The sequence below is a fragment of the Cygnus olor genome, chromosome 4 (genome assembly GCF_009769625.2).
Source record: "Cygnus olor isolate bCygOlo1 chromosome 4, bCygOlo1.pri.v2, whole genome shotgun sequence".
In the NCBI taxonomy this organism is placed as follows: Eukaryota; Metazoa; Chordata; class Aves; order Anseriformes; family Anatidae; genus Cygnus; species Cygnus olor.
In genome coordinates this window covers 20,242,348-20,256,857 of record NC_049172.1, presented here as the reverse complement: position 1 = coordinate 20,256,857, position 14,510 = coordinate 20,242,348, and the positions used below count along the sequence as shown (strand labels likewise).

General features: G+C 37.3%; 1 protein-coding gene across 20 annotated transcripts in view; it reads right to left on the bottom strand.

The window, feature by feature from the left end:
- Positions 1 to 14,510, bottom strand: part of SORBS2 (sorbin and SH3 domain containing 2) — a 158,138-nt gene that overhangs the window by 47,299 nt on the left and 96,329 nt on the right. For 14 of the 20 annotated variants that reach the window (XM_040556548.1, XM_040556552.1, XM_040556550.1 and 11 more), the window contains 5 exons: positions 11,056 to 11,200; positions 8,475 to 8,650; positions 3,336 to 3,402; positions 2,439 to 2,483; positions 1,059 to 1,245 (listed from right to left, as the gene is read on the bottom strand). In XM_040556548.1, coding sequence (XP_040412482.1) covers positions 1,059 to 1,245; positions 2,439 to 2,483; positions 3,336 to 3,402; positions 8,475 to 8,650; positions 11,056 to 11,200 — 620 coding nt within the window. Of the gene's footprint in view, positions 1 to 1,058; positions 1,246 to 2,438; positions 2,484 to 3,335; positions 3,403 to 7,665; positions 8,401 to 8,474; positions 8,651 to 11,055; positions 11,201 to 14,510 lie in introns of those variants that run through there. The other 6 variants (XM_040556551.1, XM_040556559.1, XM_040556564.1 and 3 more) reach the window with 3 other exon arrangements.

The window sequence follows — 14,510 nt, the reverse complement described above, 5'->3', positions numbered from 1 at the left end:
TTAAATTGCCACTACCTACAGATTTTAGAAAAAGCCATAATCATAAGTCTTAATTTTTAGTACTTAGTATCCTTTTTTTTTTTGTTACTGTATTTTCTGTAAACTGCAAATGATTTGAAACTATTTAACATCATTCAAATTCTACATATAAAAATATTTACAATGTCCAAACTGAAAAAATGGGCTACTTCTGTTTTGTTGCTCAAGGGTAATTAGGGAAGATGGGCTTATAGCCACAAATGGAACAAACAGTGATTTAAAATCATATTAAAATATATAAATACTCACACACGTGAATGGAGAATAGTATAATGTTATATTAATGCACAGCACTCATGAATGCAAACACTAAATAAAAAACTTTTTGTTTGAGATATCATCTACAGTTATGCCAAAAGAGTCTAGAGTTGGTGCACAGGGCACTTTGTATATCAGAAGGGTAGATAGTTATTTCCAGAGTTATTAACTTTTTCCAGACTGGACACTAAACACTGGGATCTGTTTTTGTGTAGCTGGAAAACTATGAGAAATCTCAAATGTCCTTTAATCTGTAAACACCTTCTTGGTCTACCAAAAAGGAGACAGAGATTAAAAACAGGACATAAAGCTCTTCTGAGTTGTTGAGAAATGGAGGTTGACTGCTATACCTGTAAGTTTTGCTTCTTCTTGAATTTCAATTAAAAACATTTAGACTCTTTTGCTTTGTTACTGATATCCTAAGCAGTCTCTCCTACTCAGGACTAACTATTCAAGGCAGCTGCTAGAGCATGGATTCTTCTGAAACACAACAAGCAGGACAATCCCACCAATGAGAATGACAAATACTTTTAAATGGTATCACTTGTAAGAATATGCACTTCTTCAGCAGGTTGAAGAAATGGCAGCACTATACATGATGCCTGCACTGCTGATGAAGATTACCCCTCATCACCTGACTGTCCTTTAAGTAAAGCCCTTACATTCATATCATTCTATAGCTGCTATTTTTTCCTTCATGGTATCTTGTAATTGGAGTACTATACATACTGAGAACACTTTTTGAAAATCTATTAACTTACTTTTCTGGTGTAATCCTTTCCCGCAGACGATGTGGTGGTACTGGAGGTGGCACATGTGGAGGTGGTAAAGGAGATGAGACCTTAAAGGCATCGGAGCTACTGTCAGAAGCGCTTTTAGACAATGGTCTGTATGTCTGTGTCTTTGCAGCTGGGTGTGCCTGAGCAGAGAAGGATGGACTGTAGCTACCTAACATAAAACAAAAACAGAAATAGTCACAGCATGAGAATGAATTTTAATAAAACACAGAATGCTACAAGAATCCACAGTTAATTAAGTTGCAAGGTTATAAAAATGTGTAAATGCATTTTTAAAAGTATATTATATATATTATACGTACATGCTATGTAATTCATTATAATACTTTTCATACATTTATGTATAAAGCTACAGGACACACAGGAAAATGCAGTGAAGTTCAAAGAAATTAATGATTAATTGGGGGAGGGGGCAGGAGGGACAGAAGAGTTATTAGCTGTATGTATCTATCAGAGCTGTTAATGACAACCAGTTATTAACCCTAAGGCTCATCCTGTCTCTCAGTTTTTCTATGTCCAGCCGGAGGAGGAGAGGCAGGAAATGCACAGTTCTTATATTGTTTTAATAATTACTGCTAGTTTGGGATGAGTAGGCAATTGTATATCTTGAATAGGATCTTGAATAACTCACACACACAAATGCTCTCAATATTACACTAAGAGGTAGTATGAGAGCATGCTGAATGCAACATTAACACTGAAATGGAAGAATTATGAATGGCATTTTTGCACAAGGCACGATGTTTTTTTTTGCACATATGGTGTACTGACACTTCCATTTTTGGTTCTAGTAAATAATTTTGCCACATGATTATAATATTCTGAAAGATACAACAATTATTTATCTATATGATTAATATGTTTTTCTTGTGGCTAAATGACATCATCACCAGTGCCTATAACAAATATGAACAAGTTCATAAAACAGAAGCATCTTTATAAGGCACTATTATTGCATTTTTAAGACTTTTTGTATTCCTATATATGTAATTAGTATTTGTACTTTCACACAGTAGATCTCTTTTCCTTTTTATTACAAAAGGCTGTGTTGCTTATACTCATTAGTGAAAATACCTGTAATGTAATCAGAAACTAGAGTATTACAGTGCACCCCATCTGCAGTAAGAGGCCACAGTTGTAATACTTTTCTGTGGCAAGAATGAAACCAAAATTAAACTTAGTTTCATTTGGGAAAAAAGGCATGAAAAACACCAACTGAGATCAAACAAGATGATAAAAAGTGTTTATGCAAGCATTAAAAAAGCAAGCATGAATAGTTAACTACCCCTGTTACTTGCTGACGTTAACAAAAGACTTATTTTGAAGTGAGGGAATAATTCCTACCAGTACTGTATGCATAGGCAGTATTATACATGTCTGTGTCGTCATCTACAAAAAGAAATATACATGTTACAGTAATGTAGTATGTGCCAGTTTATCATAGCAACACAGCTTTGTTTTTGCAAATTCAAGCAAGATTAGTACCATATCAAGTGCTGTATTTCTTTTTTTCATCTCATGTAGGCATTTTCTGAATTCACTCTTTTCCCATTACACTTACCATAAGCTATTTTGCCATCTTGCTAGTGAAATGGTACCTTCTTGTAATGCCACCCAAGTTATATATTACTGTTTAGCCCCATATAAGTTATAGCTGTTTATCTGCTCTACTCCCTTCCCCAAGCCTACTCTCTACCTTTTGTCTGCTCTCATCTCACTAGAGGAAGTTAACTCTAAAGTTACTAATGTCACCAAGCTCCATTTCAGCAAAAAGCAAAGCAAAGCAAACCAAAAAAAATTATATGGAAAAAAATGCAATTCAAACAGAAAATGTACCCTCAAATCAGCCTGCACTGTTCTAACACGTGAGCTCTCCAAAAGAAAGATAGTGTGGTGGGAGACTTACAGTGGCCAATCGCTCATCCCTGACACTAGAGATGAGAATTGCTTCACTAAATTCCATGGTGACATGGAATAACACTGGTTGCATGCCTATTTTAATCACTTTAATTTTTAGTTTTAGTAATAAAATAAATCCATTTTAAATATACAGTCTCTAGAAGAGGAAAATTGCTCTGTCTGCAGCAAACTCTGTAATCAAATTCAACCATTTGATTTGATTCACTGTCTCACACTTTGTGAACATTTGCATTTTCATATGGCAGATAATCAAAATGAAGAAAAGTGCATTTTTTTTTAATACCACCGAGAACTACACAGCCAAGAAAACAGCATACTTACCAGGCTTATGAACCATATGGATTTGCTTGAACATTGTCTTGTACCAATCCTTTGGCCTGTCAACTGTCTAAATAAAATATAGTTTTTAACAATTAACAATTAAATTCAAGTAATGAAGAAATAAGAATACCTATGTGGACAGATCTGATCAGATATTTAATGTTATTCTGGACACAGGTTTAGTTTTATCATGCTTTGTCCCCTATTCATTGTAATCATTTTCATTCCATCTATTTCAAATGGTGTATTTGTTCCTCTCCCATCCCTGCAACAAGTTCTGGGAGGCACTTAAGACTGAGTAAGTTCTGTACTTTGATCTTGGAGAATACTTAGGAACACAGGAATTTGTGCCAGATCAAGAGTTTATCTTAGTGCCCTATATTCAACAATGTTGAACGCTAGAACACTATACAGGAAAATACAAACACCTCAGCAATTATAAGCCTACAAGAAGAGCTTCTTTTTAACTCCTGGCAATTTCCAGTTTATATTACCTTCAAAATACAATTGTTAAATGATGCACGTATACTGTGGAATACTAATGAGAAAAGAATTAAGGCAATACTATATTTAAGAATTAATGTTGGATTGTAAACAAGCAGTATTTAATCAGCAGTATTTAATCAAACAGTATTTAATTTCCCTTTCTAGGCAACTTAATCTTCATTTGTTCTATTATGAGAAAAGAGAAACAATATACCTTTTAACATCACTCACTAAATTGTAGTTGTCTTTACTATTTTAAACTAAGCAGTCTAAAAGTTTCCAAACTCTCCTGATGTCAACTTTTGACCATGTTTCTAATTGTTTTATCTCTTACTCCTTTGCATTTTCTATTTTTGTTTGAGTTTGGATGACAGTATTTTTGAAAAGGAGGTAACACAAAGGCAAACATATCTGCAGTATTATTCTGCTCAGATCCTAAATTTTCACTTGCTCCACTGTGGTCAGAAAAGCAAAAATTTTAATGCAGATGTACAAAATTATCTTAGAATGTAATGATGCACAGGAATAATTATGAGGACCCCTCTTATGGAGAGATCTTGCATTAGTTGATGCCAAATCTGCAGTCACACTGCCTACTTCTTTTTACTATGAAAAGTGAAAGTCCACATATTATTATTCTCTACAAAATAGCCTCCAGATCTGAGTATGTTCACCTGGTTCAATGCCATCTTTACTGAATCACACTTTTGCCTTAAATACTTGTTAAAGTTACTGCATATAAATAATCTGTTTTGTTAACTTTGGTGAACTAGGCAGAAAATCTTCTCCATTTTGAGGAATTATCAGTTCTCATGAAATTGATACTAAATGACTTTAAAAAAAATGTTTAAAGGAAGAGCTAACAGTTGGCTGAGGAACTCAGAGGTCTGTTGGGGAAGAAAGAAATTTAAGTGGCACTTTATGATTTTTACCCAGACCTGACTGCAGGAGAGGGATGGAGGAGATACAGTTTTGTACCAAGGCCTTCTGTACCTATGAACATTCCTGACTTCTGCCAATGAGAAGACTCTCAGAAGCAGATCTGGACCATTTTAACATTGTTTCCCTTAAACATCTACAGTAGCAGAACTCTGCTCCTACAAGATCATAAACGCTCAAAAGTTCACAAGCAAATCCAGCAGCTTTGAAGGAATTCATGCTGATATGGTTAACCTCCATGATGCTCCTCATTTCACACATCAGTACAAACCTATAATCATCCCATTCCTCTCTGATTGAATTGGGCCAAGAAGGATCTTCAAAAGAGCTTGAACCAGTGGTAGGTGAATAGATAGGAAACAGTGCAAAAATACAACAGCTCTGACACTGCTGTTTGTCAAGGGACAAAGATACTTCGATATATCTTTGCCATACCCTCCTAATCTGTCAGGTCCTCTACTAATCCACAGGAGGCTTCCACACAGAGAGCAGCTATAGAGTAGCTGCCATGTAACTAGAGCAGAAAATCTCCCAACACCTTTCTGAACATTTGAACTGTTATCTCGTCACCTCCACCCCATCCCTCACCCCTGGATTTAAAGCCTCAGCCAATAATTTGACTTTACATTATAAACCAGATAGGATTAGTTCAGGAATAGAATAAATTAATTTTAAAATACGTGTCCTCAATCTATATTCACTAACCCCACGTGCCAACATTTGTTTGAGGAACTAGCTGTATTCACAATGCACCAAGTCATTCAGATGACATCCTGCTTTGCATACATTATAGTTGTTGCAATTAAAGGCTGGAACACGTTATCGCCATACGTGAATGAACAATCAGCCAAATAGCATGAGGAGGACATACGAGTATCTGCAATTGGTACCTAGGAGACTCCATAATCATTGCAGTATTCTAATAATCCATTAGAAAGTATGCAATTAAAGCAGGAATTTGTGGGTATTTAAGATTTTCAGTGGACTTGCTGTGTGTGTGTGTTTTGTTTTTCCTAGCTGAAATGTTACATCACTAACTACAGAAAAGAAATCTGGTGGGACTTGATTTTTTTCATTTTTATTAAATAGAGGCCTTTTTAGTGCACAGATTAATTTTGATAGTTAGACATGAATCAATCATTTTGGATAGTCTAAAGCAGTGCAGTCATACTGCTTTTTGTGAATCTGTTTTTTCCTTTCATAGGACACTGTCAGTGGTGAAGTCTAGTGTTGCCATTTGACTGCTTTTCTGAGTGAACAGCTTTTTACTCTCTTTTTCAAAGACTTCATTTTTAAAGCCTTGGAATTTCATCATCTTTGGGGCAGGGCTTGGCACGGTGGCAGAACTTAACAATGATCTGAATTTTCAGGCTTCGGGTTTGCACTTCCCATAGCTGGCATGAGCTAAAGCGGTATGGAGGTAACATGCTGACATGGGATGGAGGTTTTGAGAGAAGGGACAGCTTTATAGCAGCCCTTCCCCTCTCAGCACCTCTGGGCAAAGGGTTTGCAGGAATGGAAAGCAAAGGGAGCATCACTGCTTTCCCTGGCTGAACAGCTGTCACTAACCATGCTCTGAGGGGAAAGAGACTTGCAGGAGATCACCACAGATTGAAAAATCTGTACTCCTGAAAAGCTCTCCACATCTGGAATACAGATACTCTCAAATTCTTATTTAAAAGCTTCCCTTTGAGTAGCATAGCATTTGAGAACACAATGTATATGTTACCTATCACCTCTGAATCTGCATTTAATGCTTTTTTAATAGAATATTGCCATTTTTATTGAGATGGAAAAATAAGAAATTTATGAACTTTGCATGCAACCATAAGCTCAACTAATTTGAAAACTTTCTCCCTTCAGATGGTGTAAGTCTGAACTTTCTGGGAGAAGATTCCTATTCGGATTTCCCCCTGACCTTGGACAGAGAGTGAGTGATATATCCTACCTTCTCCTGTTCACAGGAAGTGCAGTTATAGCACTTTTGCATGCTTCTGCATAGTACTGCACTTCTGAGAGATGTCAAGGTGCAGCATATTTGAGTCTTTTGCTGACAACTATATCACCTTTGTTCTCACATAACTGGGGTACAACAGGCTCAAATACACTTGTGTATATTTAAAATGTAATCTCAAATCAATGTCTTGAAAATGACCTCAAGTCCAGCTAAATCTTAAAAAAAGCCTGTATAAGGACACAAAATAGCATATGAGACAGACAGACACAGACATGCTAGCATAATCGTATGCCTCATCATCAGAATCAGTTCTGTAACACTAAGTTTACAAGCTGCAAGACATTTTGAAATTGAAATATAACCAAAAATGAAAGGCTAATCCAGATGAAAAATGTCCTAATTCAAATTACATTACATTTTCAGGAGAAAATCTTAGAGTATCAGACCATACAATCTGAAAGTTAAATATAGGTTGGCAAGTTGCCAACTCTGTTAAGCGCACTTGAGGGGGATTTCTGTTATATTCTTATGTAACTAATATGCACCCTATTAGACCAATCTGCTATTAAAAAAAAAAAGAAAGAACAGAAACAATGACTTTATCCTGTATAAAGCATAGGGACATATTTACTTAAAGAAGGGGTAGGAAGCTAGAGCATTATTGCAAAGAAATGTATTCATTTTTAAACGATTATGATTGTCTTATTTTTATGTCAAAAATAAAGCAAGAAATGCCAGTTTCCCCCCATTCTTACCAAAATTGTCCCCAGCTTACCACTTATTCTGAATTTTTCCTATTGCTTTTCTCCATCAGTTTCTGCTTTTCCCCCTAATTTTTCAATCCATTGAACTGGTTCTTGGCAATTACACCACAGCCCCGTAAGTCAGTACTGGCAGAGAAGATATATCCAACAGCTGCTACATCCTTGCACCTCACAAAGACTTCACCTGCAAGGGCTCTGCTGCTTTCATCCTGGCTCCCACTCTTCTTACTCTTTCTCCGTCTAGCACAGCACTTCTCCAGCTGGGAAGGCCAGTAAGCACTTCCTTACAGACCTAGTGCAGCTGCCACTGTGCTCTCTGGACCAGCCAGAAGAGGCTGCCCTGACAGCAGAATGGAAAGAATGCTTCAGCACAATGAAAACAAAACTCTTCAGTCCGACATCCCGGGACCACTCAAGCAGTGACTAGTGGCAGATGATCAAAAGTGGGCTAGTCACGATGAAAAGGTTTCCACACTGTTCGTTTATGTCACCCATGGGCACTATGATCATATATTGCACTTCTGCAAAAATACGAGTCACTTAGATTATTATCTGCATTAAATTATTTGTTTATATACTACACTGATCAAATGACAACCACTGCTCCCCAAAATGCAGGAGTGTGAGATTTATATATATATATACACATATACATGTGTACTTGCACTCACACAGAAATATAGTACGTATGAACTTGACTTTAGAAACGACAACAACACAAATACCATTATTGCACATAAAAGGGAAGGAATACAACTGAAGAAAGAAACACAAAATTTTGATTACTTCTAATTAAACTAGAAACATAAAGTTGCCCAATTATGCTCCCATCAGCATTCTCCTTTTCCGTCAGCACACAATATTATATTCACGAGCTGCCTGATTACGCATGCTGTATTCCTCATTATATAAGACTGGAAGAATGTGAAAAACCCATTACCAACAATCAATTCATTGTATGAGTTCGTACACAGATTCCCCAGAATTTCCTACCGTTCTAATTGCTGTAGGGATTCCAGATTCATCTACCGGGCCAATCCCTGCATAATGTGGAGCTTTAATGACTGTAATTTTTTTTTCTTCCTCTGAGGATCTACAGATTGGTATTGTACTGGTGGCGCTGCTGCTGCCAACACTCTGAACATGCTGTGAGTATGTCTCTGTGGACTCTGTAAAGATAACATGACAGAATATTGTATAATGGTAAAACAATCATACTTGGCACTTGTAACACACTTCCCAATTTCTGTATACTTTACAAAGAAGGACAATAATATTAAAAAACACATACATGTATAACACTTCATAAAACCATCATCTTAGCTGGGGCTGAGTTTTAAACTTATTTATGCATTAGGCTATTAGACTAGATGTACTTCTTCGCTGTACCTTGCTCAGGAAAAAAGCAAAAAACCACAAACCCAGTGACATCTATTGCGAAATAGTGGGAGCTGAATCTTTTTCCTATAAACTCTTGCACCTTTCCTATCGATCCTTTATACTAATGACAGAATTTCTGAACTTCTCCTCCCCCAAATCTAGCAAAATGTAGAAAATTATTGTTCTGTAAGCACAATAATACATTTCAGCCAGATCTCCACAAAGACTTAGGCGAAATGTATTTAGAAACATAAAGTTTGATGCATGATAATTACAAAAAACAAAACAAAACAAAAAACAAAACAAAAACACACACAAAAAAACATCCTATGTACAATTTTCACCTGCTAAAGTTATATTGGTTGTTTAAGTAGCTCCTTAGATAATCCAAAGAAATGGACCTCAGAAACTTGGCACCTATAGAGCAGCATTAGGATCCACCTACAGAACTTGTGAACTGTGCAGACTGCTGCTGGTTCACGGTGGTTTGCAATATTTCTACTCCTCTCCCCTGAATCCTCGTTTAACAAAACAAAACAAAACAAAAGGCCAATACTACTATCTCTCTCTAAAATTTAGAGCAAGTCGTTTATTTAAGAAAAAAGCCCACCTCACTGCTGGGATGCATCATGTGACAATTTGTACTGCTGAAGATGATGGACTTCCTTCTCACATGCAGGAAGAAAAGCCCTACTCCATCAAGCAGTGTTTCAATAAATTAGTGGGTTGCTATGACAAACCTTTTTTTTTTTTTTTTTTTTTTTTGCACGAGCAGGTACAGTACCCACAAGACATTTCAACCACAGGATAAATTAATGTAAGGAGTAAAAATAAATATTCTAACACTACTGTTGAAGATTACAATCACCTTTCATGTGACATCAACATCCCTTGATTATTCTCAAGAAAATATCTGAATTTTAATATAAATCACTGAAAGAAGCTCTGGTGACCGAAAGCTCTGATTTTAATTTGAATATTTCTGCTCACTGCTACTGCAGAGAGCTGGATTTGGCAGGACTATTTCAGCTGTTTACTCAAGTTTGAAGTCCTGCAAATAATCCAGCGCTACACATATATGGTGAGGGGCAACTTTGTGTGGCACATCTGAATACTTGGGCCTTCTTCCCAAAACGCATGACGTTAAATTTAGAAAACATTTGGGACCTGATCCTTCATTCTCTATAGTCCTCAAACTGAGGCCATCAGTCAGATTTTTACATTAGCAAGGAGAATAAATCAGACTGTTATTGTGGACCACAGAACTTCAACATCATCCAAGAGTACGAATCATAGGAAAACACTTTCCTTGTTGCAGGCGTCTCTAAACCTTGATATACCTTTAGCTCAGCAACCTGGAAGCAGTCAAAGAATCTAGTATTTGGGGATGTGGAAAAACCCATATGTACAGTTATGGCACTTAGTAATAAGATATGGACAGCAGCATCTATCTAAGCCCTAAGTCTCAGAGCCAGAACTGTCATTTAATTTCCCTTCATGCAAAACAAAAAAAGTAAACTTCTGGACCACATCCAGGATCCTGGACCATGTATATACTCTTATCTGAATATGCAAACACTGGTAGAAAAAGCAGCAAGCAAATGATTGTACTTGCAGAACAAGACTGTACTGGCAAAGCTCTGTTATAAGGCTAATGTAAGTATTTAAACAAACAAATAAAAACAAAAACAAACACCCCCCCCCCCCAAACACAACAATGTCCTACAAATTACATAAACAAATTTTAAATTGACATGGCTTTAGGTGTTTAAAAGCCCAGAGCCCCTCCCTTTGTTGGCAGTATTTCAACTGAAGATAATGGGATTTGTGGGGAGAAGTAATGTACAAAGTTGGTCCTTGGTTTCTTAAAGAGGGCAAACCCTGAAATGGGCTGTACAGGTTGAGTTGTTTTAATATATGCTCTCTTTCCTCAGGAAAGCTAACAGAAAAGTGGCAAGAGGTCACTCTCACAAACATAAGGATAAGCAATAAAAACTTAATAGTAAATCCAGTTCAGGAGCAAAATTATATCTACCAATAAATGCTATTATTTTTGCATTTACTTCCCAAAGTAGATGAATAGACAATACCTTCATTATGGATGTGAAGCACTTTGCAATTGTTTGCAATCTTGGCCACATGAATTGGAATACGTTGCGTAATGTATAAAGCAAACATTCTGTGCAAGGCTTACCCATCATCCTGCCATGCTGCATGATAACAATGTTGGAATTGAGAGAAGCTGGTGGAGGGTAAGCTGAAGAAGGGGAAAAAGGCCTTTGAAAGTGACTCACTGGGCTGGCAGCAGTGCCAGAGTTCCCATTCACTGTGATCTGAGCCTGAGAGAAACAAAACAATATCCCATTAAACCACACACAAAGCCCTCTGAATGCCATCCCAAACAAAGAGTGATGTAAGACTGTCATCCACACAACAATTTCCAGTTGTCAGGTATCTAGCCGTTATTGCATCTGCATTCACTGAAATACAACACTCATCATGTGGGGAACAGAAAGTGTTCCTTGTATATATATATGCATATATATATATGCCTTGTACCTCCCCCCTTCCCTCCTTGTATGTGCTGCCTGTGAAAGCATGCTGAAGATAGGAAGGTGACAGAAGGAGCAGGGTTGAGGCAATAAAGATGAGGCAATAAAGATGAGCTGCACAAACAAGGTCTGCACAGATCTGACATCAATATAAAATGCAGATGGTAATAGAAGTTCCTCTTCTCATGTGACAAAGGCTGCCTGCCATATATCGCTCACTCCAACAGACGCTTTCCCTTGATCCGCATGCTCCACCCCCACTGATATTAGTGGGGACTTCTGAGCAGACTGAAGGGAGAAGTCTCGTTAGGAGTAGCAAAAGTGAGGTAGCCAAAGCTTTAGAAAATGGAAGCCAGCTGGAGTGACTACAGGATGCTGATGTGTAATCTATCACAGCAAAAATAAATGGCACTGATACACACACACACAAATCTACAAACAAAACCGAGCCATGACCGCAAATAGCAAATAAATAAAATGGGAGAGCTAAGCAAACTGTCAGTAAAACAGCATCACAAGCCAGTTGGGCGTTAGTCACAAAAGGTACTTCTGACAACGATCTGCTTCCCTCGCCCCAGGTTTAGAACCCCCACGCCTGGGCTGTAGCACATTTATGGGGAGCCGTGCAAGGATCAAAACAGAGACAGTGAGAAAGCACATTGAACGAAATGAGAGAGAAGTGAAAAGGAGGGAAGCTTTCTAAAACATCTCTTCATGCAGAACTCTTTTTTAAAATCTGAACATCTGGAGTGCTCCAAACTGCCCAGTTTAATATAGCAGAAGTCTAATTAAAATCCATAGCATATTATTATTACATTTGAAAATGAAATAGTTCATGACCTCTTATATATATTTGTGTTTGGTAGGCTGCTCATTTGATTTGTAATTTTTTAACATCTCAGCCTCCAGTAGGTAGGAGAGAGGAATGAATTGTCTCCTATACAAGCATCACGTGAACTCCTAGATGCATCCAGGGGTTTGACATATTAAGGATGCCTGTTAGAAGTGAGTTCAAAAGTTTTGTTGTGGTGATGTCTCCATCAAAACTTTTGTGTTTAAATGCTTTCTCCCTTAATAAAATCAAAAACCAAAATGAAAAGTAAGTTGGCTTTTCTCACACCATTCTCCAAAAGAACTTGGCACTCTATCAGCTCAAGGCCAGCATTTCAAGAGCTATGAAGTAATGTTTTCAGCTGAGGTTCTTTAGTGAGGACAACCATTTCTACCCTAGTTCAGAGGTTCACCTGTTGTCCTCTTCTGCACATTGTCTTTTTGGGAGAGCTTGTTTCAAGGGAAGACAGGGTGCAGCTATGTCTGCAACCTTACACCTTCTTATTCATTTACTATGGCATTTGGTTCTCTGAAGAAAAGAGAACCGGTGTGAGTTCTTTGTAGAACAGGAAGCTACTCCTATGAATTTCTATAATAAAAAATTAAGACATTTGTACGATGCGCTTTACCAAATGGCCAAGTCAGACAGTAAGGCTCTTACAGTAAGTGATACACGGTATTATGAATACAGGATGCACACAATTTGCTGATGGACATCAACCATTAAGTGTAGGTATAGAATGACCACATATGACATTTCTGGGTTTGGTTTAAAGGCTTTAGAGAGGATACCAACTCAAATAGTATAATTTTTTAGTTTTTAATTACTTTCCCCCAAAATTTTATTTTGTCGTCACTGTTAAATTTATGTATCTGATACTTATTGGACTGGTGGGAGGGTTAGCTATAAAAGATAGTTTTGGGAAGTTTCAAGATGCTTTTGGGACTGATGCTGTTTCTTCTCAGAGAATCAGCTGTAAAATCTTTTTTCTTAAGCTCTCTTGACTAAGGATGTCAAGAATAAACAAAAATCCTCAAATTGGTCTTTGAAACTGTGGCTCCATCTTATGTAGGCACAGTGCTGGATGGCACAATCCTATATTGCTTTTATTGCTCTCTCAATGGTTTTCATCTACACAATGAACCAGAGTCTCCTTTAAGAATGAAGATCATTACAGAAATAATACAGGGATAGAGCCACTAACAGCAGACATATATGTGTGCCACCAGCTTCCCCCTCGTTTTCTTATTTCATAGATACATTTACAATCATTTGGCCCTTGTGTACAGAGGAATGGAGACAAAGACTCTTGCACAAAGCAGAGGTGGGCCTTGCCAGCAGTTTAATCTCTCAGTGGGGCTCTTATGACTGTTTAGGAATTTTTGTCCTTTGGTGGGAGACTCGTCCATTCTCTTCTCCATTAGTGGTGAATGTTACATTCAACCCTGCCTGGCCATGTCTAAGAGAGAAAATGGCGGCCAAACCTGACCGTAATAGATCCCTTTACAGGGAGACTACCCAAAAAAGGAAAGAAAGAAACGACTGTTCTCTTTAGCTTACAAAGAAAACAAATACAGTTAGCTGATTATTTTAGAAAGAGGTTAGAAGAAAATATAGATGTTCCATGCTTCGCATAGCTAGTAGATGGCCCTGCAGTGATTGTGCCTTATTTACACATACCACTCTATATTGATCATGGCATCTTTGATTACAACTACTGGTCAGTATGCAGATTAACAGTATTGACACTTTGCAAAATTTTAGGCTTCACAGCTGTGTTACAAGAGTTAAGAACGCCAACTTTTACATGCCTGTTAATGTTTTTTAAACATCAATCACAGAACTGACTACAGATCATTGACTTGCCTATGTGCAAGTTTGGGCTAAAACTACATTTTAGAAAATATATCTGAAATGAAAAAAATACATACACTGTTTGTTCTTTTTAGCCTACCAAGTGCTCTGTTTAGGCTGGAAAATGATAGCATGCTGATGTACTTGTACAATGTTGAAATGCTGTTGTTACCCAGTAAAAGGTCTCAGAACATTTCTCAGTTTTGTAATTCAGCAATAAATTGCTCAATACTAATGAAGGCTCTGTTCTCACTCATTTTGGTCATGCAGATAATTTCAAAAGAAAATTGATCTGGATTTGACCCAAATTCTATGCCTTCTCTCTACCCATACGTGAGTGTACTAAGGTACAGAACAATGAACATACATATAAAACAGGTAATTGCATGCTGCTGTTTTCCGTGAGTTAAA